Raw genomic sequence first — 17,210 nt, forward strand, 5'->3', positions numbered from 1 at the left:
AAAAAGTATTCTCACTCAGGGAAAAGACATTTTGTTCAATGGTTTAGGACACTTCTCACCTACAAATGAACCCCTGCTCTGTAGCTGAATGTGCACACACCATTTCTTATATAGATGGACAAACCTAAAGTTCTATCTCTCTGCTTTCTCCCCATTTCCTGTCCTATAATCGTATGACTTTCTCATAATCTCACGGCCTCTAGATATTTATCAGAGCTCAGAAACGTTAAACCTAGTACTTCAGTAGTGTTCAAACCCTCTAGAAGTCCCACTGTAACTTTGACAACTTCTCCCTATTTAATTTCCATTACATTGTCACAATTTTTGCAAAATAGAAAGAGAATTCACCATACAAACATAAACACTGTTTCCTGGCAAGCAGAAATGCCTAGATCCACAACATGCCCCACTCCCTCTTGGAGGTGAACAAACATCTCAAAACAAAAAAAAACCTGTTTGCATAATGGCTTTCACACTCTCACAATGCAAAATCTGCACTTTGCACGTTGAGAGATATCCAGTAAGTCTCCAAGAAAGTTCCTTCTTTTCCAAAGGATATGAGAACTGCAAGGAAAGCTATAACCACAAAGCCAGAGTCACCATTCAAATGGAAGATTAGCTTTGGACAGATGAGCTGATTCATGACACAGTGGAATGACTGCTAAGATCACGTGCAACAAAGAAGGCAGAAACTTGGGTGGGCAGTTGCAGGGGGAGGACTGCCCCTTTCATCAGCAGCCTGCAGTAAAAGTGGAGTAAATAAAATATGAAACTGCACTGGAAGCCTAACTGTATGCACATCAATCTGCCTGCTCCACACAAATGAACAAAAGAGTGGCCAGATGAAATGAACAAAAGAGTGTCCAGATGTTAACAGCTTAAATTCTTACTTCTCTGGGAGGCTGTCAGCCTGAGACATATGTTACAGAGTGATTCACACCACTGTTTCACTAAAGATCCCCAGTACAACACTGTAGCAAAGATAATCAGGGGACAAATGGCATTGCATTAATGACACAACAGATACATATTCAGAGGATGACTGTGAATATGTGAAAATTCCTTAGAAGAGTAGTGTTAATCCTCATCTTGGACCCTTTCTTCTTTTTCTATAGAGTGAATTATTAACATGAAAAGAAAGAGAATTGTGACTGTGTGACACTACATCATATGCTCTCCTACATTTCTAGATTTGAAGTCCAAGAAGGTTGACTGTGATGTCTTTTCTTAAACCCTTTCCTTAGGGAAAAGATATTTCCAGCCCTGCAGAGATTCCACTTTTTACATCAGCAGTTCACAGCTTTGAAGTATATATCTGTCTTGGGTTCAGCAGTAGCAGATTCCTTCACTTTTTACATCAGCATGTTTTCAAGGACTTTGTGAGCTTGCTCTGCCAGGGAGGAGGGGAAGCCAGGAGGAAGCAGAGACAGAGAGTATATATACCACAGCTGCCCAGGATGTAACTGGGAGTGAGCCGGAAGGGCTGGGAGACGGCAGGGTTGGAGGAGGTATCGGTCAGAGCTCGTATATATCGGGAAAATTTGCTTTTGTTTTTCTTTTAAAACAGCAAAAGAAAAATAAGAAAACTCTGTGTTTAATATAGTATGTATTTCAACAAATGCTTAAAGGATATTTCAGGTCGTATCAAGGCATCTCAAGCACCCTACACACATGAGAAGAATAGACTATGTCAATAACTATCCAGTAATGATGACAAAATTTACAACTTTTGCCTCACAAACTGGGCAGAAGTTACCTGTTTATTTTGCCCTGACTATAGCAATCTATGTTAGGAAAAGACTGCTCTTTCCCCAAAAGCAGCTGAGCACAAGAAGGTGGGAGAAATTCCTGGATGGGACCAGGAAAGGAAAGATCTGGCAAAAATTTTCATTTCCTTTAGAGACAAACATGAACCAGTAAAAGGAATCTGAAAGGTGCTGTGGAAGGAATGAAATGATACAGAAAACAAGCAAAAATATGGATAGGGTACAGGAGGAAGACACATGTTGAAAAAGTAAGAGACAGTAAGAAAAGATAGCTTGAGAAAGTTCTACAGTTAAACAATTACCATTGTAATGTCTCAGTTTTCCTTCTCTCATTCTTTTCTCTCCATGTATTTTCCCATATTTTTTCTTTTACTACCTCCTATCTCTCATATGTGTTATTTTTTGCCTCTCTTTTCTGCTTTTCTGCTCTCATAAACGAAGGTGCAGGGCTCCTTCTAGGATTAAATCACTGGGCTCTGCGCAGAGCTTCCAGTTTAAATATTGCTGTTATCTGGTAAATTTGATCCTTCCAAGATCATTCTTGAAGAAAAAGCACCATTTTTCTTGCTGCATTAATACCTGTTTGCAACTGCAATTGAGAGTGCAAATCTCTGTTCTTCTGTCTTTTCTCAGAATCCAAGCCTGAGAAGTCAGTGTGTAATCACACCTTGGAAGTCTGCCCAGGGCAGTGGTGGAGTCACCACCCTGGAAGCATTCAAAAACCTTGTAGATGAGGCCCTTAGTGACATGGTTTAGTGGTGGCCTTGTCAGTCCTGGGGTAATGGTTGGACTTGATGAACCTATAGGTCTTTTCCAACCTAGCTGATTCTAAGATTCTATAATGTATACCTACAGCCATCAAGCACTGGTCATTTTCTGGCTGAAATTTGAAAGGTCACCAGACATTGTATTTCTTTTCCCTGCCTAATCTCTCCCAAACCCTCAGTAAATCTCTCACTCCATCTGCTTATCCATTGAATTGACTGCTAACTCAGATCCTAGTTCACAGACTCCAAAGAGAGAGAACAAAGATACAATAAGCAAACTTCATCAGGAACTGTAGTGATAGGACAAGAGGTAACAGGCTCAAACTTAAACAGGGGAAGTTTAGGTTAGGTATAAGGAAGAAGCTCTTTACTGTGTGGGTGGTGGGACACTGGAATGGTGTTCAAGGCCGGGTTGGACACAGCTTTGGGTGACATGGTTTACTGTGAGATGTCCCTGTCCACGGCAGGGGGGCTGGAACTAGATGATCTTAAGGTCCTTTCCAACTCAAACCATTCTATGATTCTAGATTAGTAAGATCTCTACCCTGCTTTCTCTACAGGTATAGACATATACTATGCTGAGAAAGCTTGTTTACTAGCTGCTTTTCTTTGGAACAATTTTATTTTTTCCAGTATTACATTTTCTGGGATGAGAATTGGAATTTATAGGTGCTAAATGCTTTTAACATGGGCAAAAAGGACCCCGAGGACCTGCTGATTTTGAAGTAGATGTCGGTGCACAAAATGCAGCACAACCTCAAGAAATCCTGAGTGTTAATCATGTCAGCCAGAAAAAGTGTTATTTTGTCCACTTACAAGGGTTTTTTCTCTTTAGTTTTTGTCACCAAGGTATTTTTAGGTTATTAAACTCAATAAAGATCATCAGAGAGTCACAAGAGAGAAAATTTTATCTTTTATTTTTTATACTGTTAATCTATTTCATTAGCTTACTGCACACTTCTCATTTCTTCTGTCTTTTTGAAATGCCACCTACACTGATAAAATTGCATTAGGAGTTCTCAATATTTCCAGGAAGAAGCAGAGAAATCACACAGAGAGATAACTATTAAGAAGTAGAGAAAAACAAAGAGTCACTTGAGACGATCAGAATTTAACTTGTTTTAAAAACAATCCCAGACAAGATACCCAGTGGGAGGGAAATACATATTTTTAAAAATCTAGAAATAGCATGAATATGCCACCAAATATGAGGCAAAAATGCAGTTTCACTGAATTTTAGTGCGACAGGGAGCAAAAAGAAACTGAAGTCTGCCTAGAGGAAGTGTCCTATCAAAACAGGGAAGCCAGAATCCCTCTTGTACCAGTGAAATCAAGTGTCAACCTTCAGGTTGAAGCATACCATGAGCAAAAAAAATGTGCATAAATAAATAAGCAATGTGCAGAAAAGAGCAGTAAAATACTGAAGGCAAACTAGAATTACTAATTAATAAATATAGCATTATCTGAAAAACAGTAAATAATTATGCAATTTTCTGTTTCATGGTCATATTTTGAAGCCTTCACATCTTCTATAATACTGGTGACTCCCAACAATTTTGAGTTACTGACAGTTAAGTATGACTTTGTTTTCATGACTCTTCGCACTGAAACATTAAACACAACAGGAGCATTACTTGTTTTGCCTAAGTCAAACTACAATCCCAAACAGGTAGTGCTAGACAGCAACAAAACTGGACATACTGGTTGCTGCATAATTTCCAACCAGCTGAAAGTTCATCAGGGAACTAGAAACAGGACATGGTCAGGACTTTTCCAAGAACTGTGTATGCAACAGCTATAATTCTTCAGGGATGACAAATATTAAAGTCAGCCTTGCTTTGAGCAGCAGGTTGGACCTTTGAAACAGAATCTTCTCCCAGAGGATGAGAACAGAGCACGGCAAGACACAAAATATAGGACACAGGAGCACAATAGGCATGAATTTGTCCTAGTTAAGTAACAGGATGTATATTATCCTTATACCAGGATGACTTATACAATTTAAAAAATAATCCAATAGAAGAGACCATTGATTTCAGGTCACTTGAAAAGCCATAATCCTTGGGATTCTCCCAAGAAAGGAACCTTCAATATATCAGATATAGAGATACATAGGTATCAGTATCATATATATATATACTGGCTCTGTGCTTTAAGAACTGAAAGCATGCTGGCATAAACTTCTCCATTCTCTCTACACATATTTTGTCTCCCTCAGTTACCTGGAGAATAAGGAAGATATAACATTTTTTTTTATAAGAATGAGGTTTTTCCACCAAGTAAAAGGAAATGTGTGATTGTGATAACACAAAGTCTCTGCAGGAAGGGTTCCCAAGGAAAATGGCTAAAATGGAAGCAAGAAATTCTTTGATATTTTTGGCTCCAGAGATAAATTGGAATAAGAATGATAATCTAAGCAATTGAGGCAACTGTCACATTACAAAGCAAGGTAAACCAAAGAAACAGCTTTATGACTTTCAGAGGTAGATAGCTTGCAGACAAGTTAGGTGAGCTTTAATTATCAGCATATAAGATTCTAGTAAAAAATGCAGAGAGACAGGATACAGTGATCCAGCTAAAGAAAAAAAAGTGATCAGCCCCAGGAACAACAAAAGTTAGATGGCAGCTAAAGGATGCAATTGGAGTTCTTGTTGACTACACTCTATGGATATGAAGTTTTCTCTATATAGCATGAAGAAAGCAATATCTATGCGCACATGTGTTTAGGTGGAAGGACATCTGGAGGAAATTAAGACAGAGATCTGTCAAACTGATACAGTCTTTCTGTGTGGGACTTACACCCATGCCTTTAGTCCTGTATCTTCAGTCTCTGCCATGGACCTGCCCAGCTATCACTAGACCTGAACCTGACCTGTGAAATGATTTCCCGGCTTGGCCTTGGACCTGCCTCATTGCCATGGACTTACTTGCCTCACAATCTGCACCCTTGTCTGAGCCTGGCCTCGAACTCTGGGCCTGCTTTTCCCCCTTGCAGTAAAGCTGGGCCATCTGCCCAGCCATCACACGTGCCGCTCCACTGCTGGTGGCTCCCATCCCTGACTGCTCCTAGACAGACAATTAATTATTTCCTCCAGTTTTTCCTGTGCTTTCACATGGAATGGATAAACTCTGCATGGAGCTGAAAAAGGAAGGATGGAGCTGTAATAATTTCAAAGGCCCAGGATTCAAAACGCTCTATAAAAATCACCTGATTTCAAGGAAGTTTGACCTAGATCTTTCATTACCTGAAAGCTTTAATGAATCACACTAAATTGAGTTACACAGAAGGTTGCTTACATTTCAAGAGAAATTGAAAGACTTTGAAATCAAGTGTATTATTCTAGCAAATCCTCGAAAGTTGCAGTTTTAACATTTCTTGTGACTCTGACAGACATGAAGTCCATCCTGTCCCCAAAGGCAAACCGCAAATTCCTATGTTGCATTTGTTTAGTTTTATCTTAGCAAACCCTACATGATGTTCAACAACCTATCCAGTCTATTCCACTGTTTCCCACATTTAATCTTTTGCATAAACATGTTTCTAGATTACTGATTTTCTTATAGACATCTCTAATCTAATTCCTTCTCAAAGATGACACTAGACCTGATGTTCCAAAGTACATCTAATAAGCATTAATTATTGTTAACATTTATTCTGTGTATCCTAAGTGTCAATATTTCATTATATCAGGGGTGGGGAAATGAGACCCACTTTCTCTCTACTATCTACAGTAGGTCAAACAGCTTGAACTTCTTGACCCTTACAGTTTATGGTTCATTGTATTGCTTCTCATATGTTTCTCTGGAGATGTGCTGCCTAGATAGACATGTTGCAATTTTTCACTTAGCATATTATTTATATTGAAACCTGTCTCTACTTTTCAAGATCATCCTCAAACCTAACCCTGTCCTCTGCAAAGTGCTTGAAGCTTTTCCCTACTAGGTATCAACTGCAGATTTAATAAATATTTTCTCTATCCCAGTATCTAAAGAAAACCTCATCTTTCTAGAGAAAACCTCTTGACAGCATCTCATCCTTCTTGTTGGACAGCAAACCCCTGATAACTATTCTTTGAAATTATAATTCCAAGACAAAGAAAGATAAAACATATCATACTTTTGGGTGACTTCTTCCTTCAGCATTTGTTTTAAAAACTAATATTCAACTTATCTCATGTCAGTCAACCTTGGTGGCAGAAAGATTGGTTAGAGACTGTTCTTACAGAATCTTCTTCAATATTAAGTTTCCTTACTTTTCTTTAGGAATACCCTTAACATTTTTATAAGTCATAAAACTTCACACTTATCACCTATGCCATCTCTTTGAAACCTGTTATCTTGTCATAGAGGGAAATCAGATTGCTATACGTGATTTATTCTTGACAAATCAGTTTTGGCCACTGCTTAGCACCTTTTTGTCTTCTGGGTGATTCGAAATAGATTATCTGCCCAAATGTCTTTCCAGGAATTAAATTTATCTTGACTGGTCTATAATTCCCTTGGTCTTTATGTGTTTTTTGGAAAGACAGACACAAAGCTTTCTTCCTTCCCCCTGCAATTCACCTTCTTTTTGTCCTTTAATTCTCAAAGCTCATAAGGGAAGGCTCCAAGATTTCTTAAGTATGTTATAACAAACTAATTATGCCAGATGATTTGAAAATATCTTGCTCATCTAAGCAATTGGCAACCTGTTCTTATCCCTCTTCACTAGTTTAATTATGCCAGTCTTCAGAACACAGCCATCTTTTTTAATGAATGCTAAGAAAAACAAAACAAAACCCACCAAAAAAAAAACAACAACCTAAAAACCAAAACATAGAACCGAGAAACTGGTAGGCTTCTACTAGTTAGCCCATTAATGGACAGAGAAGCAAAACTCTTTCCCTTGTCTTGCTCCGTTTAATTACTTCTAGGATCTTTAAGTATTCCATTGTTAAAAACATGCTTAAAGCATTTGGCCCATACATTATTGTCATTTCTATGATCAAAATGTTGCTCAGGGTCAAACTCAGAATATTTGGAGGGTACATGGTATTTGGTCTTATCAATTCTGGGGGCTTCAGTCATTTCTCTCTCAGTAAACTCCTCCAATATTTTCAGCCATAGACTTACCAGAATTTGTTCCTCAGTGTTCAGACTGATGCTTACAATATATCAGAGAGCAAAAGGAACACGATGAAATTAGACTCATTCTCTCTTTTAAGTGAACCAATGTCAGGATACAAGACTCCTTCAAAAATCATACACTTTGGCAAGTCACAGAGCATAAAGAAAACTTTGCTACTAAAAAAAACATGATTATTTTGCACTTAAGTGCAATAATCTTGAGTGTTGGAAAACAGACAAGGAAAAGCATGGGTAATTTTTATTACAGACAGTCAAATATTCCCCAGAAGGGAATTAAGTGTATTCAGAACAGTGAATGTGAACGAGTAAGACAAAGCCAAACACCACTGAAACAGTGTGTCTGTTTCTTTTTACTTAATTGCCATCAACAAAGAAACTAGCTCCTTGGAAGTCTAATATTAGTAGCTCTCTTTGTATAGTGGAAATTATGCAAATCTTACCTCAGAGAACCTTTGTACATCCTGAGTTAAAGTTCCTACTCTCTTCCACTGATAATATTTGAGTAACTTCAAGATTGCTGGATTCACTGCATTATCAGATGGCACTGTCCGGAAGAAATAAGGATATTTTTTCTTATCAGCCAACTCTGGGGTTGTTGCTGCAAATGAGAGCTGAAAAAAATGAAACAACAAAAAAATTAAAGTCACCATAAGTCATCTAGCAGCCAGAAGAAAAACTTTGTTCTTCTCAGTGCAACAAGACACAATCCACATATTACAGTCATGTAGAGAATTTTCATCATCATACAGTTTGGGAGTGCTACCCGCACCATTTACTCATTTACTTTTAATAGGATTTTTGAAATATCTTAGCCCTATAAAACACCTGCTACAAAATAAACCAGGGGATCTTCAAAGTCAGGGTGTAAAATCCTCTGTTTGAAATCAAGCATCTTAGAGCACAAAGCAAGAAGCTCTAAGGGAATAAAACTCTATGATGACCTTAACAGCTTCCTTCTACGTTCTCTTCATAAAAGTTGAGAATAGCTGTAAGGGGATATTCTCAAACTCTTATATATCTATCTTTAAATTAGAGGATGAACCTCTAGTAGTACTTTTTCCTATCTTCAGGTAATAAAACTGCTCCAGGCAGCAGAAAAAGAGAAAACAATTATGGCAGCCAAGGCTGCAGCTGAGAATTTTATCTGGCTCCCAGTTTCCTCCACTGAAGCAGGCCCCTGTGAACTGTGTCATCAAAGGGGACTCAGTGGCTAATTCTACATGTCTGAAAACACCGGAATTTCTACATGGTTTGAGAATGCTTATAATTAAAGAAAACTCTCTCAACACACGCATACAAGCACAAAACCAAACTGAAAACTTCACTGAATTCATCTGCTCAAGTTAAAGGTAGTATATCTTTGTCAATGTTTTTCAGGCAGTGTCAGGAAGAGAATGACTGCATATTCACTTTTTGAAAATACTCTCGTTCCAAAGACACTTGTGGTTGTTCCATCCAGTATTTTTAGGTTACTAGGAATGTGTTTCTCAAGTGTTTTTTTTTCAGCTCTGGATAGCAGTTAAAGGGCTTCTTTTAAGTACTGATTTAATGCAAATTGGTATGACTGTCCACAAATAATATCCCTAATACAGTTATATTAAGTCTGTCCAACTCAATAGAGTCAGAAATGCAGGCAAATTCAAGACTATATAAGTACATACAAGCACAGTATTAGCATATACACTATACACATTTTCTTCAATCAACCATGCAGTATATTTGGGACAAATACTCTTTTTTAAGATTCCAAATAGACAAATTTAATCTGAAATAACAGTTCTAACCTTTTCTTCATGTTATAAAGTACAGATTCAGCCTGGCAGAGACAGGACTCATTCTCTGTTTGACAGTTTGCCCAGAGAAGTTTTGGCTGCCCCATCCCTGAAGTGCTCAAGGGCAGCTGGATGGGATTTTGAGCAACCTGGTCCACTGGGAGGTCTCTCTGGCATGGCAGGGTGTTGGAACTAGGTGATCTTTAAGGTCCCTTCAAACCCAAACCATTCTATGATTTTATGATTTTAGACTCACAAAGAACATATTGCATTGCTATAACCACATGAATATAATTTCCTAACTAAAAGCCCTGCTATCCAAACAACTTAAAGTGTGCATAGCTGGACAGTTTATACTATACTATTGAAAAAGAGATTCTTTCTGTTCACCAATCAACAGCTAGCGAACATTTTTTTTAAGACATTCTACTGCTATGTAATTCCAAGGTAAAGCACTTTTAATACAGCAACTGTTCTTTTATTAGATTTTGTGAAAGAAAAAAAAAAAAGTGCGATATGAGGTACTGTAATACCGTCATCTTGATTTTCCCAAACCATATTGGTTGGCTCACTTAGAGTTTTATGACATTTAGTATTCAGCAATGAGTTTGCAAAGAGCCAATTTCAAGAGAAAAAGAATGAAGGTCTGCCAGGTAGACCTAGCCAGCTTTTCTGTCTAGCCTTGCAACGCTGAACTCCATGTACCCATTGCACAATGAAATTGGACATAAGGACTTCTATCTCTAATAAAGAGGACTTTAGAAATCCACCATGAAGAGGAACGTCTCTCAGCAGCCTGGTGACTGCAAAGGACTTGCTTTTCAAGTTATTACGGTTTTGGACCAAATGTAACTTGATTGATTCTTAAGAAAAAGAAGTAAGGAGCAATGCTGAAATAACAATAGTGACAAGCAACATCATCAAGGTTCACCAAACTCAGGTTTACAGACTGAACAGTAATTTTTTCTTATCAGAAGTACAAAAAGCCTTAGTAATGAGGAGCACCTCTATATCTGTGAGCTGGCTTTAGGATGAAGATCTGTGATATAAGCAAGGCAATTCAGATCCATCCTTTGACGTTTTAGTGGCTTAAAGTACCTAAATTAGTATTTTAATTCCCCAAATTTCCTTTGGAAACAGTGAAGCAAAACCTTACCTCTTCTCATTGATTAAAGAAAGATGAAGAAGACTCATAACTTAGATTTCTGAGCCATGTAAAGTGAAATGAGATGAGATGAAACCAGATTTATGCGTAATACTAATAACACCCGAATTACAAAAGAACATTTTCTTTTTCAAGGAAGGTTTTATTAAAATATAAAATGGGAAAAATTCATCCTCAAGCAATTCTTGGAATGTAGGTTATGTTCAGAGGCCTTTCTTTCAAGTATCACATATACCATGGTTGGTCTCATTCTGCATCACTTTACCATATTAAACTATTAATAAGAAACTCAAGAGAGATGGACAGATAACCTAAAATAGTTATGTCAGTCCTTGGGTTTTATTTTTGTTTGTTTTTTTTTTTCTCCTTCTTTCTCACAGAAGTTAAGTCATTGAAAATATTGAACTTTTCACAAAATTGTCCCTATGAGAGTTTGGAGACATGCAATGAACTTAAGTAAAAAGTCATCAGCACTCAGTATTCTGCTTTGAGAAGAAGAAAGATGGAAAAGGACAAAACTCATTATATTTCTTGAAATGGTAATGAAAGACAAAAAAAAAAAGTTGGCTTTTTTTTTTTAAACTGACATAAAATAGAGGACACAGTGGACATATACCAGGTATATCATAATTGTGTGTGTGCTGTTTGCGTATATGCATATGCATAAGCAAACTGGCTTCCTATGTGTGTGTACACAGATCTATTGAAAAAAGAAAATCCATAATATACATATTATAGATATCTATCAGTTTGAATACTGTCAGAAAAACTGAAGCTTTTTCTCAGGTTACCCCTGAGAAATCTCTCTTTAGAACATCTGCTTACAGCTGGATACAATTTGTATATGCTATGACTCACATGGAGATTTTGGAGATTAAACAGTTTAAAATATTTAAACAGAGAATAAGTTTTACCTTTTCAAGTAAGAATATTAACTGTAGTACAAAATGAGAAACAAACAGACAAGGTATTGAAAAATGAATGTTTATTTCTTCATAAAAGGTATAATTTAGTGAAAGTTCTGTTGCCTTAATATCGCTATTGTCTGTTTAAATTCTGAAATGAAATACAAAGTATTTTAACAGCAAAAATGCACTGTTTATGACTTTTTAAATTATTCTTATTACTTGTGTGATCACTATATAAGTGGATTATAGTTAGCAGAATTTCATCAGAATGCATTTTGTCTGCACATGTTAAAGAAAAACAAGAATGTTAATGCATACAGTCAATATAAAAGGAATCAGTGCAAAAGACTTTTGAGTACTTCACCTGAAGTCAATTTACTTTGCAATGTTTAGCTTACCGTGGCATTCTCCCTGTAATATACTACACAGACCATGCAGGAGCAAAATCACAGCTAACTAGAGAGGTCCATAAAGCCCACTGAAGTCAGTGCCAGAATTTCCACTAACTTAGAATCCAGATTTCAAGACTGTTATCTGAGTACCTGGAAATCAGATCTAGCTAATGAGATTTAACTACACTCATATAATTTTAACTCTATAAGTCATTGTGGTATTTTGCAGTATGTCTAGACTCAGATCTGTAGTCTTGCAGATTCTTCTGTTTGAAAGATAAATAGATGGCTGGCTCAAAAGTGAGCTGAACAGTTGTGCTTCATTTCTAGAAAAAGAGAAGCAGAGCAGAAACACAGCTAATGGCTTTATCCTACTCTGTGAATAGAAAGGAAGCAATTAATAACAGTTCTGGAATGGGTCCAAAGCAAAATAATTCAGGAAATGATGTGACTTAGAAAACAACAAAAGATTAAAAGTGATGGGGAAAGGACTCGATAACATTGTGTGTGTAGAAGAATGCTTTATGGTAAAGGATTATGAAGTCATAAAATGTAGGATATTTTTTGTACTAAAAAAAAAATGAAATTATCCAAAATTGAAAAGGACAATGAGACAGATTTTACTTAAGAAAAAAAAAGAAAAACAAAAAAAACACCCCACAACAAAAACCAAATGCAAACAACCAACCAAACATCATTCCACAGAAGTCAAGGAGATTTCTTTAGCTTCAAGCTGAGAGTGAAAGTAGAATTTGATAATAGAGAGGACAGCAGGGAGACAATATGATAAAACTATTATGAGAAATGCTTCAGCCTATTACGACAGATGGCTAGGCTAAGGAATTTGAACTGGTGGACTTTGCTGAAAAGCTGAAAAATATACAGAAGGATTTTATTAATGTGTTGGGGTTTGGGTTTTTTTTTTGTTTGTCTTTTTGCCATGTACATGCTTGGATCCATCAAATTTTCTTCAGAAAGATGATGCTTTTTGAAAAAAGAAAATATCAATTTTGCTGTAAATCCATAGTTTCATGGAAGGGACAGTAGATAAAGTGAGATGGAAAAAATATAAGTATGTTAAAGTGTAGAAAAGAACAATTTTGCAGAAGGGGAGTAAAAGCTCTATAACCCTGTGGTAAGCTGAAATGAGGTGTGGTAGATTAAATCAAGGACATCAATTTAAAGTGCTTTCAAGTTAAAGCAAGAATGTTCCCATTTGAGGAAGTAACAGTGAAAGAAAGACATAGAAGCAGGAAGGGTTAGGTGATAAGAAAATGGGATGCAACACTAATGAAATCAATGAGAAATGAGGAGTTCTGAAAGAGAGGATGGGTATTTAGAAAGCTGAAACAAAATTAGAAAAGGATGCAACATTATATAGAGAGTGTATCTATGGCCTGTAGAAGTCCAAGCAGCTGGAAGCTGGAGGGCTGAAGGCACACTGCTGCCCCAGGAACTGCAGAGGGAAGGGAAACCACCAGAAACGGCAGACAGTCTCTGGTATTTGGTTATTTCATTATCTCTAGGAAACATTTATGTTTAAGTTTTCAACTGTGATGGTGTACAGAAGACTGAAAATATAAGCAAGCCTATCTATCCCTGGGATAAACAGTCACCCTCATCTAAAGCAACAGGTCTGCTCAGGAGCCACATTTATTTAAGACGGTATTAGCTAACGCAAATCAGTAACAGAAACCCTTAGCAAACCTGTAGGTCTGTAGAACCAGTAGGGCAGGAAACCGCACCCCCCTCATAAAGCAGAGTGGCCCTTAGAGCAGGCTAGAGGATCAGAAACACCTCTCTCCCACAGCAAACTCCCCAGGAACTTAAAGGAGGAGCCTGACATCTGGCAGAAGGTGCTAGAGCATCTGGATATGTCAATCCCACACTGAGAATGACATGTTACTCTCCCCACTTGTTTCTCTCTCCAAAGGAGAAGGCTGTGGAAAAAAAAGGTACACTCTGCTCTTGTGGAGTGCTATATGTTGGGGGGGGGGGGGTGGTGGGGGGGTGGTACGTGGGGAGAAGCACCTTAGGTAACAGGGTAATCTCCCTTCATTAAAATGTCATCTGCTGTGACAACTGTTTCATGTTTGCAGGTAGAGAAAATTATATTATTGAGCACCAGAGGGATTAGCTTAATTTTCCTAGGCTTCTGCACTGTGGCTTGTACAAGTATTTTAATAATGATCCCTAGAAATTCAAACCAGCCCCTAGTTGTTGCAAAATTGATGGAGAACTTCTTATATATGGCAGATATCACCTGTATTTCCTGTAGCTTTTCTAGAAAGCTAGATTCTGCTGATAAATCAGCGCTGCTAAACAGGATATACACTCCTGATTCAATTGGTGATATGAACTATTATCATTGTAACTAAGATTTCATGCCATGTATGTTTAGATACAAAGCAATATATTCTGTGAAAAATGAAAATGTAAATAATTTATTCCAAAATGAAGGCAGAATGTCATAAAGCTCCACTGAAAATACTCTTATAATGGCATAGGATTGCACCCATAGAAACTTGCCATAGGAAAATAACAAGGACAAAACTCAGGAAGATGATAATTTGCAGCAATGTGTGCTTTTGACACTATACACCATTCCTTTGTGTGCCTTGCCAGGAGTTCTAGTGCTTTGACAAGCCTGTGCCAACAATAATAATACTCGAGAGTGGGCATGTGATGACTTGATGGTCCCAGGAGCTACAAGGACCAGAATGGAAACTAATGAATAATGAAGACTTAAAAAGATTTGCCTGCTGCAACTCTTGCGACAGCACTAGATGATGTCGCATATGAGTTAAACAATATACTCTTAACTCAAAGATCATAGCATAACAGTTAAATTGCATTTTCAATTGAATAGTTATTGATGTTTTGTAATAAATATTAAAAGACACAAAATATAAAAACCTAAGTTAAACGTTAATTCACTACTTAAAGATTAACAGTAACCTTAGTATAGAAACCAACTTGCCCAGGTGTGAAGAACTACCACTGACCTTGATCTTACCACTAGTCAAGTTATGAATAAATTTTAATACAATAACAGTACTTGGAATAAAGAAATAGCGACATATAATCCAGAAGAATATTAAAGAGAACCTTAAGAAATACATGATAGTATGTGAAGTATGAAAGTGATATATTACACTGCTCCTTCCCATCCCAACGGACAAAATGTATCATCTACATTTGATGAATGATTTAGAGAAAAAGTATGTGGAAATAATATTGCAAAGATGGTCAAAAACACCTATGTTTTTGGAAGATATTTCAACACAAGAAGCTAAATGCAACAATTTCATTGACAGAAGTCCTGCATTGATCTTCAAAGAGGCTGAAAACAACACAGTAATAAAGGTCAAGAAATGAAGATATGTTTCTTGAGAATCTGCTCACACAGCTGCTGGTGTTAAGTGTCTGTATATAGACAGTAAATTAGGTGGTTTTGAACCAGACCTACGAATCAAAGTGGCAAGCTGTACTCTGATCCTGACCCCTAAATAGAACAGGTAACACACTAACATTAATTGAACAAAAAAAGAAGAAGGACTAAAGGAGAAAACACTAACAAGAAATTATACTCTTCCAGCAGTAGTAAATCAGGTACATTTTTACCTGTCATAAACACTCTTAAATATTTACTTGAATGAAAGCTCTGGAGACTCCACCATACTTACATTCAGAAGACTTTACGGGATTGGACAAACTTCAGTGCTATAACAAATACAACTAATGATCATTGAAAAAATATTCTGTTAACTCTGTATGGGCTTTCATTATGACATTTGCAAGTGCAAAATGGAAGTCTAGGAGAATATCTATGATGACTTACTAGCTGGCGCATGGGCAGTATACCTCAACCAAATGGGAACCATAAAAATACGCACCGTATTAAGCGCACTGGACAAGAATGGATCTTGAGAACGAACATCCCTTTCATCACCCATAACACATTACCCATCTGATTAGAGCTACTGTTCCTTTTAAAAATCAGATGTTTTGCCAAATACTCCTGCCCAGTATCATCTGCCGTTACCTTCATTAATTCTGTGTCTGAAATTGCTTCCACTGACTGCCTTTTGGCACCTGGGAGTTTCCAGAAAAAGCACTTCCAGCTGGTCTCAAGGTTGGAAGGCACCCGCCTCCACACTGATGGCATTCCAGTGAATTAATCCAATCACAATAAGACTGATATTCAGCTGCATGCTGCTCTAGAGACATTTCAGGAAGCAATTCTGGCTACTGAATGAATCAATATTTTTGGGGATGGAAAATGGTTTAGATAAAATAAAATCCATATGAGGAGTACTTCAGCTAAAAAATGTGTGCCTATAGGAAAGGAACATCCAGCCCTGTTTGCTTCCTGCTTGAGTAGCCTGACCTACTCCCAGCATGACTCAGTAGGGACTACAGATGCCTGAATGCAAGAAGTAAAAACCAAGCGAGAGTTTGGTCTTTTGGTGGTAAAACACTCTACTCTGATAAAGTCTGTGGGCAATGTTAAAGAGTAGTGATTGAATTGTTCATCAGTTGAGGGCTTTTTATTGTCTTCAAGCAATGGAGAAGATACATACTAGCTAAAAATTGTAGCAGATGTGCTGAGAAAAAAAAATGAAGACAATTATCTAGATATTAGTATTACTGCTTCACCTGCCTCTTGGGCTGAAAGATTAAAACATCCACCCATCTGTTCATACAAGCCAGAGCCTACATTTAAGAACTTCTTAGGGAAAAAAAAAAAAAGTTAAATGAATTCCTAGAACAACTTTTCAGGTGAAAAGAAAATAAAACAGTTATTAGTGTTCAGAGAAGAACAAACTTATAGATGAAATCCAAGCCATGGGATTCACTGTAAGGTCTAATAAATACTGCCTAAAAAACTTAATGCATTCAACTTACTCCCGAGATGTGCCAAGGAAGTATATCATGAAGTTATGGAGGGTGTCCTTCAGTTCAGTACAACCAGCAGTTGATAGAGACTACAACTTATTGTTTCTGTAGGTAGCCAGCTGAACAGGAGGTAAAATGATCTCATACAGATCACCCCATCCACAAGTAAAAGTTCAGCATTCAGTTTAACTTGATTCTTTCAGTATTAATGGAAAATAAACAACTGCTATCCCCTTTTCAATGCTTTATTTCTTCTGACCACACATTTAGAAAAGGTCTATCACAGTCTGATGCAGACCTTTAAAAAAAAAGAGTACTTAGGGAATAACCGTGGCAATTGTTAAATCCTTTTTCACTCTCCAGAAAATATTTTCAGATCCATGTTGGGCACAAAGCATTTACACCTAACACACA

At 37.2% G+C, this 17,210-nt stretch overlaps 1 protein-coding gene across 3 annotated transcripts in view; it reads right to left on the bottom strand.

Moving 5' to 3' along the window:
* The window catches only part of GABBR2 (gamma-aminobutyric acid type B receptor subunit 2), a 448,751-nt gene that overhangs the window by 270,867 nt on the left and 160,674 nt on the right, over window positions 1-17,210 (bottom strand). For all 3 annotated transcript variants that reach the window (XM_062608972.1, XM_062608975.1, XM_062608974.1), the window contains one exon: window positions 8,101-8,271. In XM_062608972.1, the coding sequence (XP_062464956.1) occupies window positions 8,101-8,271 (171 nt within the window). The remainder of the gene's footprint in view (window positions 1-8,100; window positions 8,272-17,210) is intronic.

Source organism: Pezoporus occidentalis, unplaced genomic scaffold, assembly GCF_034315485.1.
Source record: "Pezoporus occidentalis ecotype Australia unplaced genomic scaffold, CSIRO_AGI_Poc_V1 ctg132, whole genome shotgun sequence".
NCBI lineage: Eukaryota > Metazoa > Chordata > Aves > Psittaciformes > Psittacidae > Pezoporus > Pezoporus occidentalis.